Raw genomic sequence first — 27158 nt, 5'->3', positions numbered from 1 at the left:
GTTAAAAAAAAAACTAAACTACTAAACCTAAAGTTACCATAACGTTACCATTTAAAAAAAAACACAACGACAATACACATAGGAATTTAACTATAATGTCAAGTTAAAAAGAATAGAGTTTTTAAGACAATAAGACTAAGTAGAATGGCTAGTATTTGCTATTTACATAAAAATGTATGGAAATGTATGATCATTGGCATCATATAACATACATACCATAGGTTAAGGGTAGACACAATCTTGTTTTTAATATTAAAATCTCATTAGGCTAGAGTGTTTATTAACTGGGATGAAAAAATCTTCATTTCTTATAGTACGTATGTATATACCAAATTTAATAGTGACTGATTAAGCCTTTAAGGTACTATGAGGTGGTATATTTTAATAGATGGTAATGGAATGGTAACCCTGCCTGCGCTAACGGTATACGCTGACGGCCACCAGTGAGGAATGATAGGATAGGTGAGGGTGAAAAGGCAAGTTAGTTGGCCCATCCTGATGACATTTGGAATTCAGCACGATGGTTTCCAGAGAGAACCAATGTGGAGGTGTGTGGACTTTGTACAAAAGTCGATTGCTTGGGTACCTCTGTCACATTCGTGTTTCAACCGTGAAGCAGTTGTGTTTGCATGGCTGTGTTTCGGTTTGAAGGGTGGGATTTGGCGTGAATTTACTGGGTACAGAGGAATAACACCTGAGTCCTCAGGAATAGCAACGCATGGGGAGTATCATGTGCGAAACAGTATACTCTGTTATGTCCATGGTACTGCTCATGTCTATAGGCGACGGTTACCACTTTCCATCAGGTGGGCCGTCAGTTTGCTTGCCATTCTAAGTTGTATAAAAAAAAATGGGATTGATAGTCCACAATACAAACAGTCCCTCCCCCCCCCCCCCCACGGCGCTATGAGTTAAAAAGCAAATAAATTTTCACATTTATCATATTAGCACAGTTTTCGTTTATAAAACTAAAAAAGAATTAAGAGACTGGCTGGCTATAATCTAACTATACTTTTCTGTCTCCCTTAAAAACTTGACAATTCAACGCTAATGGAGGAATAAGTCCAAACTTTCATCTATTTACTACGCATTCTTGTAATTTGTTAATTATGGTGATTGTATATTAAAGATAACATTTTTTATTGCCTGTAGTTCCTGAAAAGGAAACTGTCTAAAGAAACTTTCATAGAGCAATATTAAACAAAAAATTGCAAAAATGTTCATTTACAAGTTTATGGCTGGTGTGGTCGAGACCTTTACAGGCGGTGGTATGTAATACATACATATATACTATGTATACATTCATAGACAATATGCACTAGTTGGAGCTAGTTATACAGGAAAACAGTCTACTCTTATGGAATGCTATTTTCTGCAGAAATAACTCGAATAATTTAATTATATCTACTTTTGTGATTTGTTATTTATTTATTTATTTATTTATTTTACACTTCATTGCACCGAGTAAAAAGAGAAATAACAAATACAGTACATATTAATGAGAAGTGATACAAAAGGCGGCCTTATCGCTAAGCAATCTCTTCCAGACATTTAATAGTTTGTACAGACATAAACATACACTTATAAGTTATTATTTAAAAAAAAAACAACAGTCCATGTTCTTGGCCATTTTTCTCAACTGTAATTAAGCTTCAAATTGGACCACAGAAATATATTTTTTTACAAAATTTGTAACAATATTTTTTTTATGATACATATAGAATGGCAAACAAGTTAACTGCCCACCTGATGGAAAGTGGTATCCCTCGCTTATAGGCATGTTCCATATGTCTATAGGCGAGTGTCGTCATGGTGCTGTTCTAACAGCACCATGAAGATTACAATCTACTGTGATGCCCATGGCACCCCTCATGCGTTATCATTCCTGAGGACTATAGTGGAATGACCCTGTAAATTCTATGCCATGTCCCCTAAACTGAAACACGGTCATGTAATCACAGCTACTATGGTAGAAACATGAATGGTAGATAGGTGTCTATGCAAATTACTTCTCTTTCTATATTTTTTTTTATTTTTTTTTCGGTATTTCTGCACATTTGCCTGAAAAGGTTACTGGTTACTTAAATGTGACTGCGTAAATTTGGTTACTGCGTTCTATTTTAAACACCTATATTTAGACTCTGATTTATTTATGCAACTTAGAATGGCAAACAAGCTGACGGTCCACCTGATGGAAAGCAGTAACCGTCGGCTATAGACATGAACATATTATAAATGATTGTACACCTTGAGTTTTTATACCTATGTACATCAACTAGTTGAATGAACTACTTGCCTCCTTCGCCTCCCTATCACGTCTATTTTTTCTTACCGGTATGAAAAAAAAACCAATTGGATCTAAAGATACGTAAATAGAAAATATAATTAAAATCAATTGAGCAGTTTTGGAGATATAGGTCAACGAACATCGTAAAACTAGATTTTTATATTTTAAGATGTTATTACTTTTTTATAGCTACAAAGGGGGGAAGGGATTGTTAGTAATGGGATCTAACAGCTCCATTGCTAGCAATATACCATATCAGGCTAATTCTCGCGGATTTCTTCACGATGGGCTAACTGAGCTGCTTTCGTCCTCGCCTATCATCCCTCACTGGTGCCCCGTTAGCGTATACCGATAACGCGGGCAGGGTTACCATTCCACATTCACTAAAAAAAAACTACAAAGGTGGGTAAATAAGTGTGCAGTTCATCTGAAACTGATGATATGCATACTATACCTGCGGACATATTGTTTGTTTGCTATATTTTGTCCGTGAACTAAATACGTTTACCACAGTAGTAGCTCTTATCAGTGTCGGAGTAAACACTGGGTATAGAGTATGTTAAATTGATTGCTTATGACTCACTGATCATTTACGCCTAGATGGCGCGATGAGTGTCAATTATTACCAGAGGGAGAGATATGTTACCGATCCTATGTTACCGACTCCGGAGTAAGCCAGGGTAGTACCCTGGGTCCATTGCAGTTCCTAATTATGATCAATGACTTGCCAGATGTTGTTAACACTGCTCAGTGTCTCATGTTTGCTGACGATGTGAAGCTATTCATGGCTATCGGAACCATGGAAGACTGTGTAACTCTACAGCGAGATATTGACAACGTTGTGGCATGGGCTGGACATAATAACTTGGAATTTAATATTTCAAAGTGTAAATCGGTCACATTCACGCGGTCTCGTGTTCCCCATTCTTATGTCTACAATATATCTGGTACGCCGCTTGAACGTGTGTCACAAATACGCGATTTAGGCCTTACGCTGGACACTGCTTTAACTTTTAATAATCATATAACCATCGTTTGTAGTCGTGCATATAAATCGTTAGGTTTTGTGATAAGACAGTCGGCACAACTTCAAGATAAAGGTGCAATATTATTATTATATTATTCATTTGTACGAAGCATTTTAGAATTCAATTCAATTATTTGGAACCCTCATGAAACAAAATACAAGATAATGATAGAAAGAGTTCAGAGGAAATTTGCACGTGTTCTATATAGTAAACTTTACGGCTACTATCCTTATTTGTACCCATCACTGTTCGTATCCGGTATGGTAGGTCTAGACACGCTCGAGGTAAGGCGAAAGTGCAATTTGATGATGCACTATTATCAGTTGCTCAACGGCGGAATAGACAATCCTGTAACTCTTAGCCGTTGTTCTTTGTACGCACCCCAACGCTGCATGCGATTGCGTGCTTGTAGACTACTATCGGCACCGCCGGTTCGTACCTGTACTGCTCAGTTTGCTCCCACGTATCAGGCTATTTCTCTGCTCAATTCTCTGATTGCTCAGCAGCCAGATATTGACATATTTAATTACAAAAGAAGTATATTTTTAAAATGTTGTACAAAATTTGTAAGTTTATGAAATAAAACTTTGGCTCACTACATGTTTTGGGAAACTGTAAGTGTAGTGAGAAATTTTCAAATAAATAAATAAATAAATAAATAAATAAATATATATATATATATATATAAAATAGTCTACGACCTATTCTTAGACCTACCAAATATACATTATAAACATAAAAATTCGATCATAACAAACACTGTGACACGAGATTTTTATGGTGTTTTTTTTAATAGAATGGTATCCCCTAATACGTCATCGGTATATACTGGTGGGGCACCAGTCATAAATGATAGGTTTAGGACGAAGGCAGGTCAGTTGACCTATCGTGAAGAATTCGACAAAAATTAACCACGATGGTGTCCAGTAAGGACCGCGTGGAGGTTGACCTGACTAGCCCCATTGTCAGCAATGGGGCTGTTCGAACTCATTACTATGTATAGATAATTTACAAATCGTCACACTTTTGCAGCTGAAGAGGATACAATTATATTTGATCCTCATGCACATCGTGTCATAGAAAAACCAACATCGTAAGTATTTACAGAAGAATATCTTAAAGAGATCCGTTCTTACTTACATATGTTCTTTTACAGCCTATGACATATATGACAGTGAATTTACAGGGTACAGAGGAATAACACCTGTGTCCTCAGGAACGCATTGGGGGTATCATGGGCGAAACAGTATACTTTTTTATGTCTATAGTACTGCACATGTCTATAGGCGACGGCTACCACTTTCCATCAGGTGGGCCGTCAGCTTATTTGCTATTATAAGTTGTATAAAAAAACCGACAACCGATAGGTAATTAAAGTTCTTGATCGGCGATCCCGTACCAGCAACCGTAGTGTAGGACGACTCCCACTAGATGAAGTGATAAGGGGCTGTTGTGTGGTATGCACGCATAAGAGGTACCATGGGAATAAAGGTGCTTTCTATAATTTTCATGTCTATAGGCATCGGTTACCACTTTCCATCAGGTGGGCCATCAGACTGTTTGTCATTCTGTCATAAAATAAAAATATGGAACAGGTACCTGGATACAATGATCCATCTTCTGAAGGCGAGCATTGGAGCAGGTATTCTGTGCATGCCGGACGCCGTGCGACGTCTGGGTTTAATTAATGGCGTTATTGCTATTCCTGCTATTGGATTCTTCGCGACTTACTGCATCCAGCTACTGGTATGTGGAATGTATTTTACCCGACTGGGAGAAAGTCGAAGAAATTGTCCTCTCGGTTGATTATATGTAGAAACCTTGTTATTAACTTGCCGAAGTACTACATAGAGATATATTATTTCATTTTGGCAAATAAAATAACATTGGATGCTTCTTTATAATCCACATACCAGTCCAATCCATTTTACAGAGGGAGACTTTGTACAAAAGTCGATTGCTTGAGTACCTCTGTCCCATTCGTGTTTCAACCGTAAAGCAGTTGTGTTTGCATGGCTGTGTTTCGGTTTGAAGGGAGGGATATGGCGTGAATTTACTGGGTACGGTGGAATAACACCTGAGTCCTCAGGAATGGCAACGCATGGGGGGTATCATGGGCGAAACAGTATACTCTGTTATGTCCATGGTACTGCTCATGTCTATAGGCGACGGTTACCACTTTCCGTCAGGTGGGCCGTCAGCTTGATTGCCATTCTAAATTGTATAGAAAAAAACATGCATTTTACATGTTCCGTCAATTCGGGCCCGGTACTTTTGCAAAGTGACTGATATATGACAAGGAGTATTTTAAATAAGCAGGCATAATTTGTAACGCATTCACATGCATCATCTGTAATTTTGAACAGAGAAGATTAAACTTTCCTACCAATCTCTCCACATTCCAGTGAAAGTCTCAGCTAATCCTCTGCAAACTTTATAAACTCAATAAAGAATGCCATGTATGATATTGATGAGCTATAAAATGTAGAATGAGTTCCCACAAACAAACTTTGTCACGTCTATTTCAGTTATTCTGTTAAATTTTAGATCATAGCACAGTACAAAATATGCCAACGAGAAAAGAGAGGTTATATGGCATACCCGAAATCCATGCTATTTGCACTACAATCTGGACCACCGTGTTTACGATGGAGTGCAAAATTAGTTTATTATTTTGTAGACATAGTGCTAGTTACATGGCAACTCGGGATATGCGTTATATATTTTGTATTCGTCGCGGAAAATCTTAAGCAGGTGAGTGTAAGAAATTACCAAAATTTTCCATATTACTATAAAAAAATATTGAGCATATGAACGGAATATCATTGATTTAGTATCATCTTGACGACCAATTTATTGTCAAACACTGAATATAGGCGTAGAATTTCAAGAAACAGCTTTGAGCTACTTATACCAATCCATTTTCTGAAACAGGTTTCAGGTCATTTCTCCGTTTAGTAGAGTATCTGCTGTATTTAACTTTTGGTCGAAATTTGTGTAAAGTTTCATCCATTTCGTGATGATTTGTAACATACCCAAATATGTTGCCAACATTATCACTTCAGCTTTACAAAACAACGAAGTACAATCGGTTGCTCAATTAAAAATATCATAATTTATAAATGCTCAAGAATAAATAATCATTATCAAATGAAGATATTGGTAATTATGGTAAAGACCTTAAAATTTTAATATTTTTTGTTTGCCGTGACAGGTTTGCGACCACTACAATCTTTTTGAAGCGTCGTTGAGGCTGCATCTGTGTTTAATCCTTGGACCACTTATCTTAATAAATTTAATCAAAGATCTGAAAATGATGACACCCATGTCCACTGTTTCCAACATAGTGACAATTTTTGGCTTGATCCTGGTATTTTTCTATCTCGTGGAAGATGACGTTTCGTTGCCTGATGACGCATATGAATTAAAAAGCCTCGTCGATATTCCAGTGTTCATTGGAATCACTCTATTTGCTCTCGAAGCTGTAGGAGTGGTGGGTGTTTCTTTATATCTTTACCGAAAAATTATACTTGTGCATCGAGTGTTCAGTACTAATTATTACGCGTACAAAATACTACCAATTTGCAGACTTATAAGCTGTGTACCAACAGACAGATTGATACGATAGTTTGCAACAATTGTTATTTAAAACGCAGTTAAAAATTTGTATACTAGCTATTATTTAATTCAATTAACTATTGATATCATGAGAAACTGAGCAATTTTTACGTCTCGATGTATTTGTTTAATAAATAATAAATTTCACATAATCCCACGAACCTTTGGGGGCCACCAGAATGCCCAGACTCAATTTAGAGAACTTCATTTCCTAAATGGATCAACCAAGAATCCAGCACCTAACTGCTAACACCTTTAAACACACAAATCATTAAACCTAAAACTTGTAGTCAGTACAATACTTAGTACTTCTAGTCATTTGTTCTTAATTAATATTGTTTATATTAATTAAGAAGAAATAGCTTGTATTTTATTTTTAATGGGTGGTAATGGAATGGTAACCCCACCCGCGCTATCGGTATACACCGGCGGGGCACCAATGAAGGATGATAGGTGAGGATGAAACAGGTCAGTTAGCCTATCGTGACGAATTCAACAAGAATTGTTCGCGATGATTTCCAGGGGGAACCACATGGAGGTCGACCTAATAGGGCATATTGCCAGCAATGTGGCTGTCGAACTCCATTGCCAACAATCCCTTTCTCCCCAATAGCTTATACTGGCATAGAGTAGGCCACCTCTTCCATTCCCGTGGGTGTCATAAGAGGCGATTAAGGGAAGGCGATAAATGGGCAGTAGCGTCTCTCTTAATATGAGGTACTTTAGATTTCTGATTTCGAAAAAGATACCGATTTTGACGTACAATCGGTTCAAAGACTACTAATAAAGTACTAAAATTAATTGATTAATTAAATATTAAAAAAAAATGATTTATTATTATGTTCCCGTATGGTCCCGGCATAGAATAAGCCACACCTTCCTTTCCCGTGAGTGTCATAAGAGGCGACTAAGGAAAGGCAAGGGTTGGACAGCACCGTCCTTCTTAAAATATCTCCAAAGCCCGACTGCGGTTGTCAATCCGCCTGACTAGCGTGGCAACTACTGGCAGAACCCCCCAAAGGAGGGTTATATTCAGCAATGGACAGTTAAAAGCTGATATGATTTCATGGTTTTATAATTTGTGTATAGTATGTATTATATAATATAGTAAATATAAATAATAGTGAGGGGGGGGGGGAATAGCAATGGAGTTTGACAGCCCCATTGCTGGCAATATGCTCTATCAGGTCGACTTCTATATGGTTCCCCCTGGAAACCATCGTGAACAATTCTTGTTTAAATTCGCTAACTGGCCTGCTTCATACTCACCTATCACCCTTCACTGGTGCCCCGCCGGTGTATACCGATAGCGCAAGCGGGGTTACCATTCCATTATCACTCATTGAAAAAAAATATATAAATAATAGTATATAATATAGTAAAAACATTATATTAAACTCTTTTACTATTTGCTTAAATATATCATCAGATTTTTCAAATGCAGATTTTGGCATTGGAATATAATATGGACTGTCCAAAGAAGTTCACCGGAATTTGTGGGTTGTTCAATTTAGGCATGATAGTTATTATGATTCTGTACACGCTGGTGGGTGTGTTTGGGTACCTCAAGTACGGCAACAACATAAAGGCATCCATCACACTAAATCTGCCTTCAGACCAAAAGTAAGTACTCGTAAATGGAGATAAGCGAACCCTTGCCTGCATCAGCCTTGCCTGATTGTAAAAATGCCTAAGTTTATAATAATAATCAACTATTATAAACTCGCAATTATTTTGTGTACAACAAACTAGAATATTTTGATTTATAGTATGAGTATACTTTATTTGCATTATACAATACTAGCGGCCCGTCCCGGCTTCGTATGGCTGGACATTTTTACAACATTTTAAAAAGTGGTCATTGTGACATAACGATAATAGTTGGACATATAGTATTGAGAAGTTTTTTGTAGTTATTGATATTATCTTCAATATTGTAGAACATACTTTTGTTCTATCACCAATAGTTTCCGCAGCGCACGCGACGAAAGATATTTTATATTTTTATTTTACATTTTTTATACCTTCTGTTACGTTACTAAAATTTTAGTAAGGATCCATAATCTTTTCTAGCAATAAATATAGCCTATGTTACTCAGGGTGAATGTAGCTTTCTAATGATGGAAGAATTTTTGAAATCGGCAAAGTAGTTTTGAGTTTATTCATTATAAACATACATACTCACATAAATACAAATCTTTCCTCTTTATAATATTAGTGTAGATAGAAAATAAGCAAGACGACAAATATACAATACAATACGATAATATTGGTTTGTAATTTTATGGTAAAAGGCGTTTTATAATGTAAACAGCATATCTTGGAAACGCTGAAGTGTTTTTCTACAAATTTTAAACATATAATCTCTAAAAGTGAAAATTTAGAAGTTTTACCATTTGATTATTGTATTATACTTAAAAACTTCATAACTTCATGATAATATCTTATTAAACAATTATAAGAAGTATGTTAAAAACCGGTAATAAAATAAAAAGTACTCATAATTAAGTTTATAAGTTAATATATTAAGAAAAAAGGAAACTTCTGATTTAACTGCATCAGTCTACCAGCCTAATTCGATTCAACCCCTTTTAGCTACATATATACTATAAAGATTCTTGCTATTTTTACAGAAAAGCTCAAGTAGCCAAAGTGCTGTTCGGGATTGCAATCTTTCTGTCGTTTCCACTGCAAAACTTCGTTGCATACGCGATCACGTGGCGCAAGATTAAAAAGAAAATTTCAGAAAAACGCTCCCTCTTTGTCGACTATTTGTTAAGAATAGTTCTGGTTCTTATACCCTGTAAGTATTATTTTATTATTGAACTAAGGTTATTTCGTAATTCCATTTACCTATTATCATATTTTATATAAATATATACTTGTATGTTTTTTTATAGCACTTAGAATGGCAAACGAACTGACGGCCCACATAATCATCAATAACCCAATGATAATCCATTGCTGGATATAAAACTACTTCAATGCCTACCAGTTCCCACCATCATTATAAGTATACCTCTATCCGACCCGTATTTCTACAAAAAACGCCTATATTTCTGTTTGGAATATGATATCACAGTAACATTACAGTATGCATAGACCATAGTCCTCAATGATAACAAGGCATCACATAAGAGGTACAAAGGGCGTCACAGTGTATTCTATGATGCCCACAAATTATAATTAAATTAGATTCTATGATGCCCAAGATCCATATCTATCGGCAACGGTTACTATTTATCCGTAAGTCGTACATTTGTAAAAACAAATTAAAGCAGTCCTACGCTTTTTACTTCCTTTGTCCTTTTGGAGTTCATTCCACCTGAAGGGAAGAGCATTTATACCTACATGGTTTGTACCGTATGTGGCCTGCACTGCTATAGTTTAAATCCCGATCTGTCATGCCTCAACGATTTATAATATATTTCAATTAAGCTTTTTTGTTCGCCAGTTGCTGTCGCGGTGGCGGTCCCAACACTGGGTCCTTTCATATCGCTTTTCGGTGCCCTGTGCCTGTCTCTACTCGCGATCGTATTCCCCGGATTGATCGACGCTTGCGTCTGGTACCCGACCACTTACGGTGTGTTCAAATATAAACTGTTTCGCGACATTACAATAATTTTAGTAGGCATGTTCGCCTTAATCTCTGGCTGTTACACTAGCATAATGGAAATCATTCAAGACTTTTAACATTGGCCGGTCGTCTTGAAGAGTTAATAATAATAAAAACTAACTTTTATTATGGACTTTTTTGGTCCATTAAATATTTATTAGTAACAATATTCTTAAAAACTAATGTTAGTAAATTTACATACACAATACACACACACATAATATATTATAGTATACAGATAATCACCGCTGTACAATTCCATTGGAGATTGCGCAGCAGTGATTAACGTACACACAGTGCAGCCTGCTTGCTATCAAACTCAGGGCGCTGTTGGCGCTGGCACGTACTCTGAGTACTAGGGATGTGCTCTTTTTCCGCATCGTGGCATAAAAACAATCAACACGATGCTCTGCGAACATCCCCGACGCGCTATAGAATCGTGGCAGCCCCATCAACACCCTGACGGCTTTATTATATTGGATACGGAGGTTGCTGTAGGATTTTTGAGTATATACAGCTCACAGGTTGCACGCATAGAATAATGTGCAATATGATATAAATAATGTAGTTTTAATAAATAATGTCGGTCATAAATGACAAGGTAAAGGATTTTCTTAAAAAGATTTTTTTATACAACTTAGAATGGCAAACAAGCTGACGGCCCACCTGATGGAAAGTGGTAACCGTCGCCTATAGACATGAGCAGTACCATGGACATAACAGAGTATACTGTTTCCCCCATGGTACCCCCCATGCGTTGCCATTCCTGAGGACTCAGGTTTTATTCCTCTGTACCATGTAAATTCACGCCATATTCCACCCTTCAAACCGAAACACAGCCATGCAAACATAACTACTTCACGGTAGAAACACGAATGGAACAGCGGCACCCAAGCAATCGACTTTTGTACAAAGTCGATACGTTAACGCTTTATGTTTTTTTTTTCTAACTATTCCTTAACGTGAGGACTGACTACTTTTAAAGGATATTACACTATTCTTTTATATAAATGTACTCATAATATATCATCATCATTACCATATCAGCCTTTCTTTGGTCACTGCTGATCATAGGCCTCCCCCATAGACTACCATAACAAACGTGGCTGTTCCTTATTTTAGTTTACCATTGAGAGGATTTTTACTCTGTACTATATAGATTTTACTCTGATTTCAACGCTATTATTATGTATATTTAAAAACAAATTTTAATTACAGCTTAATGAATTATAATACTGTAATAAAAAATTTTTACAGTCCAGTCGGATTATGAAATGATAAAATTAATATAATTTAAAAATTATTGGCGTATATCGCGTATATACGCCAATAATTTTTTTTTTAATTATTGGCGTATATACGCGTGCATCCTGTAGGCTGTATATACTCAAAAATCCTACAGCGACCTCTGTATCCAATATAATAACGCGTCCAGGTATTGATGAGGCTGCCACGATTCTGTATCGCGTCGGGGATGTTCGCTGAGCATCGTGTAGATTGATTTTATGCCACGATGCGGAAAAAGTACACATCCCTGGTACGCAGAATATATGCCAGCGCCAATTTTAAATACATAATTTTAAAATTATTAAGATATCTGACTTGATAATATCAAATAGTGTTTTGAAAATAACATGTATTGTTATGTATTAAATTAGTTTTATATAATTGTTGTTTTATTTCTAATATATATATATTCCCACTACCACTTCATCCTATACTGAGAGTATCCTGAGGGTACGTAACGGGTCTTCTTGATATCACCATTCTATCAGTCGTCCACTGCTGAATAGAAACCTCCCCTTTGAGAGAGGTTTGCCAGTAGTTGCCACGCTTGGCAGGCGGATTGGCAACCACAGGATTTGATGTTGTTTTAAAAAGGACACTGCTGGCCATACCTAGAACATTAAGTTCCTTTAGTCACCTCTTTCGACACCCACGAATAAGAAAGGGGTGACCCATTCTATGCCGGGACCACACGGCTTCTTATATGATAGAACACAATGATTATGACCGTCTAGGTCCCGACATAGAATAGTCCACCTCTTCCTTTTCCGTGGGTGTCGTAAGAGGCGACTGAGATAGAGCAAGAGGTGGACACCAGCGTCCCTCTTAAAACCCCTCTAAAGCCTAACTGCGATAGCAAATCCGCATGCAAAGCGTGGCAACTACTGGCCAAACCTCCAAAAGGCTTATGAATGAATGAGTATACTTTATTTGCATTATACAATATAGGAAATAAGCAAGACAATTAACAAACGCAACGATACAATTGTATAAGTACAGTAAGGCGGTCTTATTGCTGAGAGCAATATTTTCAAGACAACCTTAAGGTAATGGACTAATTGTTGTACAAGTAGGTATGATAGTGCTTATGTTCAGCAGTGGTCAGTTAAAGGCCGACATGATGCTGACAATCGATGATTCGATGATTACAGGTTTACCCGCCATACTAGTGAGCAAGTGCTACCTTTATACGTATATAACTCTCGGAAATAGAGGAATGTTTAGGGTTACAAACATAACCTTCAAGAAAAGAGCATATTCCCTTTTAAAAGGCCGGCAGCACACCTGCAATGCCGTTGGTGTTGTGGGTGATCATGGGCGGCGGTAGTCACTTACCATCAGGTGAGCCGCATGCTCGTTTGCCCCGTGTTGTAAAAAAAAACATGTCAAAACTGCTTTCTAAATAAGGACGCTAGTACACTTAAGAGGGGGGGAAAGGGATTGTTAGTAATGGAGACTGAGATACCCAACCAGGTCGACCTCCTCGCGGTTCCCCCTGGAAACTATCATGGTTAATTCCTGATGAATTCACCATGATAGGCTAACTGACCTGCTTACATTCTCATCTATCACCCTTCACTGGTGCTCCGCCAGCGTATCCCGTTAGCGCAGGCGGGGTTACCATACCATTTTTACCCATAAAAAAAAAAGTATATTTAAGAACCTCACCAGGTGTCGAATTATTGATACAATTTATATATATATATTTTTTTTATATATTGAAACAAATGTTAGGGTTGTCACAGCCACATTTATGCTGCAAGAGTTCGATCACTGCTTCACGGTGCGAACTGGAAACGGCGGCGCGGCCCGGTCGAGCGCGCGGTTCAACCGCTTGATGTGGCGGAGCTGCCGCAGCACCAGTCGTACGTGAGAGTCGCGTAACGCTCGCACCCCGCCTACCCACTCGTCCTTCGTAGACAACCGTTTGGACCCACCTATATATGACGGAAAAACACATGATTATCATAGGCGCTTAAATTATATACATGGAGCATCGAACATCAAAAACGGATCAACTTTTGTCAGGTAATTGTCAAATTAACTCGTTTTTTTATCAGTGTTTTTTTTTTAATGAGTGATAATGGCATGGTAACTCCGCCTGCGCTATCGGTATACACTGGCGGAGTACCAGTGAGAGGTGATAGATGAGGACGAAAAGGCTGGTCAGTTAGCCCATCGTGACGATTTCAACGATAAATTAGTCACGATAGTTTCCAGGGGGAACCGCGTGGAGGTCGACCTGATAGGGTATATTGATAGCAATGGGGACTAATCTCCCCATTACTAACAATACCTTCCCCCTCCCTTTTTATCAGTGTTCTATATGCTTGTTCTTGTATCTTGACGTATTATTTAATAAACAAAATGAGTGTTTACACATTAAAAAGATGCAAAAATAAAGGAATCACTCATAACTATTTATTACGCAAAATTGTATGAAAAAGTTGACCTGTTTTTGTCGAAACATTTCTATGAGGATACTATATATATTAGATTATATAGACTTATTTAAGAACAAAATTGTCTGGTGGTAGTTATTATTTGCCTGTCTATGTATTATTAATATTTATGCCATGCATACGGCCCACCTAATGGTAAGTGGTTACCGTAGCCTATGAACACCTGCATTACCAGAGGTATTACGCATGCGTTGCCGACCCTGAAGAAACCTTTTTACCTCCCTTTTGAAGAACCCCATGCTGTAGTCTCTTGGGAAAACCTCGGCAGGGAGCTCATTCCACAACCTGAGTATTCGTAGGAGGAAACATCTCTGAAACCGCGCAGTACGCGATCATTGAGGCTGTAGGACATGAGGATGAACTCACTGTCGATGGCGAGCCGTACGATGGTAGAAAGTGGCTGTGAGTGGGTACTGTCGTCGCAATACGCTAAAAAAAAAGCATACGCTGTCTACTGTCGTCTAACTTATTGGCTTGCCACTCCTAAAATCCACGCATACGAAGTCGAGCACTAAAAACTAGTTTTCAATACATTAGTTGCGGTTATTTTCTGCCCACATTTCATCAAGCATTTATTTGAAGGGTGTCATATTTGAGTCTAAAACGGTAAGAGGCGAGTCCATAGAGTCAGTTGCATTACCACCATTGCAATGCCTGAGAATCTAACTGGATATTCCTAACCTCGATTGAGAGAGTGAAACGATGGGAAGAAGAAATAACAATGATACCAAGAAATTTTACAGCTAACTTACCTTTCAACCGAAACATGCAAGCAAGCTGTTTGGTAGAATAAATAGGTAGGTAGGTAAGGCGGAGAAATATCAATTTATACAAAATCTACCTCAAGACATATAGATGCGATTTCATCTACACTAATATTATAAAGAGGAAAGATTTATATTTTTGTGTGTATATATGTTTGTAATGAATAAACTCAAAAACTGCATTGCCGACTTCAAAAATTCTTTCACCATTAGAAAGCTACATTCACCCTGAGTAGCATAGGCTATATTTATTGCTAGAAAAAATTAGGGATCCTTAATAAAACTTTAGTAACGTAACTCAAGGTGTAAAAAAGTGCTATAAAATATCTTTCGTCGCGTGCGCTGCGGAAACTATTGGTGATAGAACAAAAGTATGTTCTACAATATTGAAGAAAATATCAATAACTACAAACAACTTCGCGATACTATATGTCCAACTATTATTGTTATATCACAATGACCACTTTTTAAAGTGTTGTAAAAATGTCCACCAGTGCGAAGCCGGGACGGGCCGCTAGTACATTAATATAGCAATATGTATATATTAAGAGTCATTCATTCTATCAGCCCATAACAGTCCACTGTTGAACATAAGCCTCCCCTATGAGTTTTGCCTGTAGTTGACACGTTTGACAGACGGCTTGGAAACCGCAGTTAGGCTTTTAGTGATATTTTGAGAGGGATAAACCCACCCTACGAGACGCCGCTTACAACACGCATGAAAGGAAGGGGTGACCCATTGTATGTATATTTTCTATATATATGAAGATGCAGAAAGGGTTCCCAAAGAGGGTTGACGTCAGGCAGGCGGCCGGTCGTAAAACTAAGTATAAAACAATTCTTTTTGTAATATTGATAAAAAACATATTACGCCGACCCCAAATACTAATTGGGATGAGGGTAGGAAGGTGATGATGACGATTTGAAGGTGCAGAAATGTATATATTACATTATTATTATTACACCAGAGGGAGACTTTGTACAAGTCGTTTGCTTGGACACCACTGTTCCATTCGTGTTTCTACCGTGAAGCAGTTGTTTGCACGGCTGTGTTTCGGTTTGAAGGATGGGATATAGCAGTGAACTAACTGGGTACAGAGGAATAACACCTGAGTCCTTAGGAATGGCAATGCATGGAGGGGTATCATGGGCGAAACAGTATACTCTGTTATGTCCATGGTACTGCTCATACCTATAGGCGACAGTTACCTATTTCCATCAGGTGGGCCGTCAGCATATTTGCTATTCTAAGTTGCATAAAATAAAACTACATTATGGGCATATTACACTTACTTATTATATAGCCATCATCTTGGTACTTCTCTGCACATTTTCTGCACAAAAATACTTTAATTAAATCCCATTTTTTTTATAAAGATACAAAAGTCATTATTAGTAAAGTAACACGAATTGCTTTTCAATAATAATCCAATAATAAAAATTGTACAATAATCTATTAATATGTAACTCTAATATTTTTTTTAAACTTGCCAATTTAATTCACTGTTTATCATAGTTACAGATATTATTCACAATACCAGCATTATTATATGTATATTTCCAAACTAAAAAGAACTATTAAAATATTTTTTTAATAGATAACAAATATTTTAAACGTTATCATTATCATCATCATTATTTCAGCCATTATTCGTCCACTGCTGGACATAGGCCTTCCCTATATTATTCCCTATATTTCCCATTCGTGTTTCAACTGTGAAGCAGCTGTGTTTGCATGGCTGTTTCGGTTTGAAGGGTGGGATATGGCGTGAATTTACTGGGTACAGAGGAATAACACCTGGGTCCTCAGGAATGGCAATGCATGGGGGGTATCATGGGCGAAACAGTATACTCCGTTATGTCCATGATACTGCTCATGTCTATAGGCGACGGTTACCACTTTTCATCAGGTGGGCCGTCAGCTTGTTTGCCATTCTAAGCTGTATAAAAAAAAATATTATTACCTAATTTCTTAAAATTGTTTTATTTCTTTTCATATTGATTGATTATGTTAAAGCAAACGCTGTGAATACCTTTAATAGACATATGCATAGATATTGTATTGTATTTAATGTTTGTTATATGTGTCATAATGCAATATGCTGTTGATGTTCCTAAAAATAATCCAAAATAAATCAATAAATAGCCCGACCGTTTTAACGTATTGATATGTCTACCATAAAAAATTAGCAATACTGATATTCCTGCAACAGAAGAAGTAATAGAATAAAAATAATGATTTTTGTGAATTACATGCGTCCAGACGCCTGCACTGCCACGTGCTTGCAATCAGCTGAAGTTCGTGGAGTGGGCATCAGAGATACAGAAGCGGCGGCCACAGCTTGGGATACTCTGAAAAAAAAATGTAAGCGGTATTGGTTTTAAGGAAGAAGAGTAATTATAAACAGTTTGATCGGAGGCACGATGAAAATTCTATAATTTTTAAATATGGCGTTGTAACATGTAATAATGTTAATTTATATCCCTACTCATTATATATGTGTACACATACATATACACATATACATACATACATGCATATAAACATCTACACAAATACATAAAAATATATAAATACTGCTCACATGTATACGTAAATCACAAAGTTATAAAATTTTTAGAGATCTGAATAAATAAATAAACTAACTAGACAAATAAACAAATTAAGATGACAACTTTTTCCAATAAAAATTATAATACATGACGTGACATCCGTGAAGCTGTTCTACAAGCGACGGTTATCACTTACCATCAGGTGGGCCATCAACTTTAGCATTTCGAGTAACATAAAAGAAATGACAGTAAATACTTCGCTGCTGTTAGGCATGTGGATGACATATTTGTCTCTTGACAGGTGACAGGACACGGAGACACGGTGGCAGACAGTGGCAAGCTGGTCACCAGGTCGTGCAGCAAGCGACGTACAACACGTCGCCGATGGTGACCGCTTGATTTTCTCTTCGTTTCTACGTGTTGCTACTTCCACCATGTGCAAAGATGGTTCGAGAAGATTTAAACAAATTACTTTTTTTATGCAACTTAGAATGGCAAACAAGCTGACGGCCTCCCTGATGGAAAGTGGTAACCGTCGCCTATAGACATGAGCAGTACCGTAGACATAACAGAGTATACTGTTCCGCTCGTGATACCATCATGCTTTGCCATTCCTGAGGACTCACTCACTAAATTCACTGCCATATCCCATGCTTTAAATCGAAACACTGCCATGTAAATCCAACTGCTTCACGGTACAAACACGAATGGGACAGAGGTAACCAAGTAAACGATTTTTGTACAAAATCTCCCTCTTAAACAAGAAAGCAAGCAAAATAGTAGTTGCCAAGATATTCATTCCTCAGTATATGCAAGGGTAGATGTCAATTACTAATAACATCATAGGAAGCAACAATACGAGTAAAATATTGTGTTGTGGATAGTTATGGCGACCATAGCATATTTTACAGAATCCAAGATTAGATCTCCCTCTGCTCCACCCTTGCTTCTGTCAATATTTCAAAGGTGAATTATGGCAATGAAAATGCAAGATAAAATATAAGACCGTAAAAATCATTAGAATTAGCACCGTATGAGGTATAGCGTGGACTCCATTGAGTATTCTGTAATGACCATGGTGTAGTCCAAATTGTATAAAATATATAAATATAATTTTTCTTTCTTTCTTTATTCTTTATTACATGTACACAAACGGTTATTAAAATGTAAAAACAAACATAATAGTGCACAAAGGCGAGCTTATCTCCAATAGAGATATCTTCCAGCAAACCCAATATGAGAAAACTGACAGTTTATTAGTAGTTACAGTCATACAATTGTCCCAATCGACTTAAATGTTATAGTTAAAAAAAATAAAATAAAATGTCTTTACAATTGAAAAGACCAATAGGTATTTTTACCTTTATTTTCGGTGGATCAAGTATTGAGAGCTCATTGTCTTCAGGGAAATTCATCGGAAAAATCGCAAGATCCGATTGTCGGTGTGGCGATTCATGTCTTGAGGACATCACAGGTACCGGACTGGCCATAATGGGTACAAGCCGCAGAGGGCCCTTCGGCGGCTTCTCCGAGAAGTAGGCAGTGACATGCGACCAATCCGATCTAATATTCGAACAACTATTGTCAGAAACTTAAGCCAGATGGCCACTAGTGACGAATTCGACAACTAAACACAATGATTTCCAGGAGGAACCCCGTTGAGGTCGACCTGTCAGGATATATTACCAGCAATGGGGTAGCTAGTTCCCATTACTAATAATCCTATCCCCCCGCGTGGACGGGGGCCAATTAATCTTAGATCATCTTCATCTATCATCCTTCACTGGTACCCAGCCAACGTATACTGAAACACCATTCCTTTTCGTCTCATAAAAAACATTCCTAGAATGATGGGCCTCGCGCACTTTACAACAATATGTCGGCGCACGAGTTCACCATGCCACCGAACGAGATCGCTCCAATGCTGCCGGACGAGAGCCTGCAGGCATCCACTGTCATCGCCGGCCTCATGCCCGACTCGTTCGGCGTGATGTTCAACTTCTTAGACGGGGACAGTTTTGGAATTGGTTGGTCGATTTATTTTTTTATTTGTGTGGCGGTACCCTCTCCTCAACTAGTAGATATTTTTAGTTTGTGACGTCACGTGTAAAGTAAACATGCGCTTCCGTTTTTGGTATAATCTACCGGCGGCCTCCGTAGCACAAGAGCGGTTGTTTGGCTTTGCGATAAGGAGGCTCCGGGTTCGAGTCCCGAGCGGGCCAATGCAGGAGACGACCTTTCCTGTATAGGCCCGGGTCTGGGTGTTCTGAGTGGTGCCCTCAGATGTGTCCCCTTTACCGGCATTTGTTGTGGGTCCGGTCTTGTTATTGATTGTTGGCACTATGTTTTAAAAAAAAATAAAAAAAATAAACACTAGGGGGACACGTTTTTGTTTTAATGAGCGAAAAATAAAAAATAATTACAATTCATAAAGGTATAATGAAGACCTCAAAAAAGAAGCAGGTTCTATGTTTAATTGTAATTTTTTTTTTTCATATATGTCCACCGATTTTTCAATCAATTTTGGATTGGTTTTAAAATTGGCTTCCATCATCGCCTCAGCAGCCTGAAATTATGGGAGGGGAGAGGGATTATTAGTAATGGGAAGGTTAATCCCCATTGTCAGAAATATACCCTGTCAGGTCGACCTTCACGTGGGTCCCCCTGGAAACTATCGCGCTGAATTCCAAATGTATTCATCACGATGGGCTAACCGGCCTGCTTTTTCATTCTGACCTATCATCCCTCACTGGTATCCCGCTAGCATATACCGTTAGCACAAGCAGGGTTACTATTCCATTATCATCTATTAAAAAAACAGACGCATTGTTAGCAATATACTTTATCAGGTCGACTGTGTAGGCGGTTCGCCCTGGAAACCATCGTGGTTAATTCTAGTTCTTAACTCTTCACAATTAACTAACTGACCTGCTTCCATTCTTACCTATCATTCCTCACTGGTGCCCCGCCAGCATACCGTTAGCGCAATCGGAGCTACCATTCCATTCTCACCCATTAAAAAAAATATTCCACAAAGTATGAACCTGGACCATTTGCATACAGTAACACGCTGCCTCATATTCTAGAAATTTCTTTCCCCTTTGCTTTAATAATATGTATTTATTACTTGTTTATGGGATTAAATTAAATTAAGCAAGTATAAGCAAGCTGAAGTGGCCATGGGCTAGTCACATAGCTCGAAGAACCGACAACCGATGGAGAAGAAAGACTCTTAAGGTGCGACCCGGTACGGGCAAACACAGAGTATGACGACTCCCCACTAGAGGGAATGATGACCTAAAATGCATAGCAGGGAGTCGGTGGATACAGGTGGCTCAGGACCGTTCCTTATAGCAGTCTATGGGGGAGCTTATGTCCAGCAGTGAACGGAGAATGGCTGAAACGTAGATGATGAACTCGAAATTACATTTGATTGCAGCTGCATTCAGGTTGCAACGGATACGAGCAGTTGATCGCAGGGGAGTGGCGTCGAGACGACGCAGATGGACTGCGTGCGCGGGGCGCCGACGACACTGCACATCTGTTTTAGGAAAGATTAATTATGGTATATCTAAAATAATTAGTAATAGTTACAGTGGTCGAAATTTGATCACAATTTAAAATATAATTTTGAACATTATTAAGATTCTGTTTTCAAAAACTATACTATACATATATGTATAATGTGATTGACATACAATAAGACTATAGACAAATAATATTAAAAACTATTAATTAATTTAAATTAAAAAAAAGGAAAAAAAAACAATAAAAAAAATTAAAAACAAACAATAACCCCTTCCTTTCCCGTGGGTGTCGTAAGTCGACTAAGGGAAAATGATTAATGGGCACCAGCGTTCCTCTTAAAACATCTCTGAAGCCTAACTGCGGTTGCCAATCCGCCTGCCAAGCGTGGCGACTACTGCCTACTGCCTGCTACATAAGCCTCCCCCTTGAGGGGGAGACTTATGTTCTACTGCCTCCCCCTCAAGGGAAAGCAGCAGTGGACAGTTAAAAGCTGATATGATGATGAGTTAAACTAAGTTCTTTTCTAAAAGAAAAAAGTACTTGAAGTACGAATACATAAGCGGTGTTTCCCAACGTGGGGCTCGCGCCCTACAGGGAGGCAATTTGATAGTTAAGGGGGGGGGGGCATATAAAAAATGGACTCGAAGCTATTTTAACCCTCTTGCTCCGGGCCAATTAAAAGTAACGCTATGAGTAGATATTTGTGCTAAATTTAACAAAAAAGAGTAAATTAAAAACAATTCTGTAAATATTTATTAGGTATAATTTCGTTTAACATTACCAAAATATCAACTAGGCGATTATAATCGTCAAGTAAACTTTGTCCGGAAAAATTATGTATGGGGTATAAAAATTTTAGAAATGTTCAAGTGAGGCATGGCACAAAAAAGGTTGGGAAACACTGGTCTAAACAAACTTACCGAACTGGCGACGAGCGCGACCGACGACGGGAACTCCTCCCTGGCCGATTGAAATGAATTTTAATACATTTTTACATAATTAAATCCTTATAAATAAATGTGAAAATTAGTTTGTTTATCTGTTTGTTAACAGTTTAAGATATTTACCTTATACTTGATTTTTTTTATACAACTTAGAATGGCAAACAAGCTGACGGTCCACTTGATGGAAAGTGGTAACCGTCGCCTATAGACATGAGCAGTACCATGGGCATAACAGAGTATACTGTTTCGCCCATGATACCCCCCATGCGTTGCCATTTCTGAGGACTCAGATGTTATTCCTCTGTACCCAGTAAATTCACGCCATATCCCACCCTCCAAACCGAAACACAACCATGCAAACACAACTGCTTCACGGTTGAAACACGAATGGGACAGAGGTACCCAAGTAATCGACTTTATATAGTGATATAGTGAAGTTCATACCAGAAAATGATACTGTAACCAACAATAATAAGTTATTTTTCAAGTAAACATAAATATAAGCATTTTTGAATAGTCATTTTTTAGATATACCTCCCAATGTGGAATGCAAATTCAAAGTTGCAATGGGAGATTGCAACATTTTTTTTTATTTGTTCCTGTTCCGCTTATCTGTATCATGTCCCTCTTAAAACATCTCTAAAAGCCTAACTACGGTTGCCAACCTGCCTGCCAAGCGTAACAACTACTGGCAAAACTTCCCTTATGGGGAAGGCTTATGTCAACCAGTGGTCAATTAACGGCTGAAATAATAAAAAAAAATGTTCTTATACCTCGTGCAGGCAGAATATAGGACCATGGTTTTCCCTCGCCAGCACCGACTGAAGCCGCACAGTCACTGCCCTCGGATCTGTTAGTTTTAAACTTTTTAATACACAGCAAGTCTGGAGAAAACTATTTCACCTGATCATAAACGGCCACTGCATTTGTGGTCTATAAATGCTCGCAACAAGGGAGGAAAGGGGGATATGGCGTGAATTTACTGGGTACAGAGGAATAACACCTGAGTCCTCAGGAATGGCAACGCATGCGGGGTATCATGGGCGAAACAGTATAATCTGTTATGTCCATGGTATTGGTCGTGTCTATAGGCGACGGTTACCACTTTCCATCACTTGTTTGCCACGCTGGTTTGGGACGCTGTTGCCCATCCCTCGCTCTCCCTTAGTCGACTCTTACGACACTTACAGAGGAGGAAGGAGTAGCTATACTATGCCGGGACCATATGGGTAATTTTATATGACGATCACATATTATAGGATATATAAAAACTTACAACAAAATAGATGCCATTGTAATTGTAATTAGTTCTGTTATTAGGACGGTACCATTGAAGATTTTAGGATATTTAATGATTGCGCCAATCCCACGAGCCCAGACCAGTCTATATTAATAATGACATGGTGTGACATTGATAAAAGTGCATGGACTTATTTTTTTAGAGGACTATTGTAAATAGTTTTGTATATTTAATAAATGAAGTGACTTTTCAAACTACTTAAAAAAGAAGGCAGTTCTTAATATTTTTATATTTTTATGTGTTTTCTTTCCAAATTTTTTTCTTTCAAATAGACTTGTTTACAAGCACTTTTAATTTTTACGTCATTTTTTTAGTATATATATATATATATATATATATATATATATATATATATATATATATATATATATATATATATATATAAGTTCATATACATTTAGTTTATTTGTGGAAGAAGCGAAAGAGGTTTGTTTGAATCGAAGCATTTGGCGTTCCATTGTCTCTGCCTACCCTAATGGGAGACAGGCGTGACCGATATGTATGCATGTATGTATACATTTGTTTTAATATACTATGTTTAAAAATACTTGGTTATTAAAAACTTGTAGATGATTCGACTAACACTATAATACGTTTGTCATTAATATATCAAGAGTAATTGTTTAGTTTGTTTTATTACCTCATAACTCCGCCAGTTATAAATCGAATTGGAAAAATCTTATATTATTTGAAAGGATATACTTATAGATTGGTTCGAAAGAAATTTTATATTCGATCCAGCAGTGTAGTTTTGGAATCATAACTGGGTTTGCCACAATTGTGAAGTCGGTATTTTTTTTGTGAATCACAATCTTAATTATGTTATATTATTAAGAATAGAATAGAACAGAAATTATCTTTATTGTCGTATGGTCCCGGCATAGAATAGGCCACTCCTTCCTTTCCCGTGGGAGTCGGAAGAGGCTATTAAAGGAGGGCGAGGAATGGACAATAGCGTTTCTCTTAAAACGTCTTCAAAGCCTAATTGCGATTGCCAATCCACGTGCCAAGCGTAGCAACTACTAGCAAAGCTTCCCAAAGGGTAGACTTATGTTTTATTAGACTAACTTTTCCATTACTAACGACCTCTTGCCCCCACGCAGGCAAGGTTACCATTCCATTATCACCCATAAAAAGAAAACCCACTTGCTAATAGGATATCATCAAATCATATCATCAATGCAAATGTTTCGTTAAACGATACATTATATATATATACACATATGGCTAGATTTCCCAGTGTTCCCATCATGAGAACATGATTTGGTGACAATGAGAAATTTCACACTGCACGAGTCCCATACAAAAATATGGCAATACGAGATAAAACGACCTTCATCGAATAAAAAATATAAAATTTGTCACCTAATAGTCTTTATTATTCTAGCACCAGTCTCTCACAAAATTGGTTTTCATATCAAATTGTACCTCAAGTTGTCACTTTATTCTACCTTTTGTGAAGAGAAAATAAACCATTCATTCATTCATTTATTCATTCATTATTGACACTATAAATCATAATTTAATATAATATTCATTAAATAATACCTTTATAAATTGTAATTATTTCAGATTTATTGTTTATTGTCGTCGCCCTAGGGTCTTTTTTTATTTTATTTTGTTTTATAACACAGTGCCAACAATCAATAACAAGACTGGACCCACAACAACAAATCTGTAATTCTTTCAGATTTTTCGTTCATTAAAACAAAAAGGTGCAATGGGGGTTTTTATTTTTTTTATAAAATAGTGCCAACAATCAATAACAAGCCCGTACCCACAACAAATGCCGGTAAAGGGGACACATCTGAGGGCACCACTCAGAACACCCAGACCCGGGCCTATACAGGAAGGGTCGTCTCCTGCATTGGCCCGCCCGGGACTCGAACCCGGAGCCTCCTTATCGCAAAGCCAGACAACCGCTCCTGTGCTACGGAGGCCGTCGGCAAATTCTAACAAAAATGGAAGCGCATGTTAACTTTACACGTGACGTCACAAACTAAAAATATTTACTAGTTGAGGAGAGGGTACCGCCACACAAATAAAAAAAAAAATAAATCGACCAACCAATTCCAAAACTGTCCCCGTCTAAGAAGTTGAACATCTTTTTCAAATTCAAATTCAAATTCAAAAATCATTTATTCATGTAGGACATTTTAGCCGCTTATGAACGTCAAATTTTTACATTATAATTTTATATTTACCCTACCGTCCAGTTCGGTATATAGATCCAATTGAGAAGAACTGGCAAGAAACTCAATTGAATTACTTTTTTTTTTAAAGCCAGTTTATTTACAATGTATATTTATATAGGTGTCTATGTCTAACATTAAATGAAAATTCAGTGCATGAACAACTATTGCCATGCACACTCGTCATTCAAGTAATCGTTTAGTGAGTAATAGGCTTTGCTCAGTAAATATGATTTAACAGATGTTTTGAATTTATTTAAGGGTAATTCCAACATATCCTTTGGTATCTTATTGTAAATTTTTATACCTATTCCCATAAAAGACCTATTAACTTTTTCTAAACGATACTTGGGGACAGCAAGTTTGTCTTTAAATCTAGTATTAATATTATGAATATTGCTGTTTTTTGGAAATAAGTCAAGATTTTTATGAACATATAGAATATTTGAATATATAAATTGAGAAGCAACGGTGAGAATATTTGCCTCTTTGAATTTCTCTCTTAATGAGTCACGACTCTTCATACAGTAGATCGCTCGAACGGCACGTTTTTGTAATATGAATATATTCTTAATATCTGCCGCTTTTCCCCATAGTAATATTCCATAAGAGAGTAAACTATGAAAATAACTAAAATAGACTAATCTAGCAGTATCAGTATCAGTGTACTGTCTAACTTTACGCACGGCAAAAGCTGCTGAACTTAGTTTCGCTGCAAGGCTTTGAATTTGTGCACCCCATTGTGTTTTATTATCTAGTGTGATTCCTAGAAAGACAGTAGATTCTATAAATTCGAGAGATTCGTCATTTAATTTAATATTGCAATTAGTATTGAAACTTTTAGATAGAGAGAAATTAACACATTTTGTTTTTTTAGCGTTTAACATAAGATTGTTAGTTGTAAACCAGTGCAGGAGACGCCGCAAAGCACTATTTACATCGTCATAATTATTAGTCATTCTATTAACTTTAAAAATCAATGAAGTATCGTCTGCAAACAATACTATGCCGCATCTATCCTGCATCTCGCCGAACGAGTCGGGCATGAGGCCGGCGATAGCAGTGGATGCCTGCAGGCTCTCGTCCGGCAGCATCGGTATCGGTATCCCAGTATACGTTCGTGGGATACCAGTGAAAGATGATAGATGAAGATATGTGGGTACTAGCGACCCCATTACCGGTAACATACCTTGACAGGTCGACCTCCAAGCGGTTTCCCTGTAAAACTATCGTAGTTAATTGTCGAATTCGTCACTAGAGACTTGCACAGTAGCTTGCTATCATACTCACATATATTATCTATAATTTCGAGTATGAATTTTGAAACCTGTGTATCGGTTTTGCGAAAAAAAATTTTTATTTTTACATTTATATAACTTACAATATAAATATTTTTAATTTAAAAAAACACAGGTTGTAGTTTAAGTATCGAATTTTATTATACATTTTTTCAGATTTTTACTGTTAGATAGTATAGACGACGTACTCCAAAATGATACCACTTTAATAGTTCCACTAGTGTTTTTTTATATTTATTTACATAACAAAATTATAGTTATAAGACATTACACACAGAGAT

The 27158-nt window shown here is 37.3% G+C and overlaps 2 protein-coding genes across 2 annotated transcripts; one reads left to right on the top strand and one right to left on the bottom strand.

Moving 5' to 3' along the window:
* The first annotated feature begins 1092 nt into the window (after positions 1-1092).
* Positions 1093-12030, top strand: LOC113512668 (proton-coupled amino acid transporter-like protein CG1139). Its single transcript, XM_052896716.1, has 8 exons — positions 1093-1268; positions 4348-4408; positions 4911-5061; positions 5863-6069; positions 6530-6808; positions 8378-8556; positions 9567-9736; positions 10388-12030. The coding sequence occupies exons 1-8, from the start codon at positions 1217-1219 to the stop codon at positions 10624-10626; spliced, it is 1338 nt and encodes a 445-aa protein (XP_052752676.1). The 5' UTR covers positions 1093-1216; the 3' UTR covers positions 10627-12030.
* Positions 12031-13551: 1521 nt separating this feature from the next.
* On the bottom strand, positions 13552-23555 carry LOC128201050 (uncharacterized). Its single transcript, XM_052896590.1, has 9 exons — positions 23364-23555; positions 22861-22937; positions 22064-22103; positions 21043-21156; positions 18977-19178; positions 17872-18038; positions 17316-17414; positions 16356-16396; positions 13552-13773 (listed from the first exon to the last, which is right to left on the bottom strand). The coding sequence occupies exons 1-9, from the start codon at positions 23378-23380 to the stop codon at positions 13607-13609; spliced, it is 924 nt and encodes a 307-aa protein (XP_052752550.1). The 5' UTR covers positions 23381-23555; the 3' UTR covers positions 13552-13606.
* Between the last annotated feature and the right edge of the window lie 3603 nt (positions 23556-27158).

The sequence above is a fragment of the Galleria mellonella genome, unplaced genomic scaffold (assembly GCF_026898425.1).
Source record: "Galleria mellonella isolate WM207_F2 unplaced genomic scaffold, CSIRO_AGI_GalMel_v1 utg33, whole genome shotgun sequence".
Lineage (NCBI taxonomy): Eukaryota > Metazoa > Arthropoda > Insecta > Lepidoptera > Pyralidae > Galleria > Galleria mellonella.
This window is presented reverse-complemented; position numbering and strand designations above follow the sequence as displayed.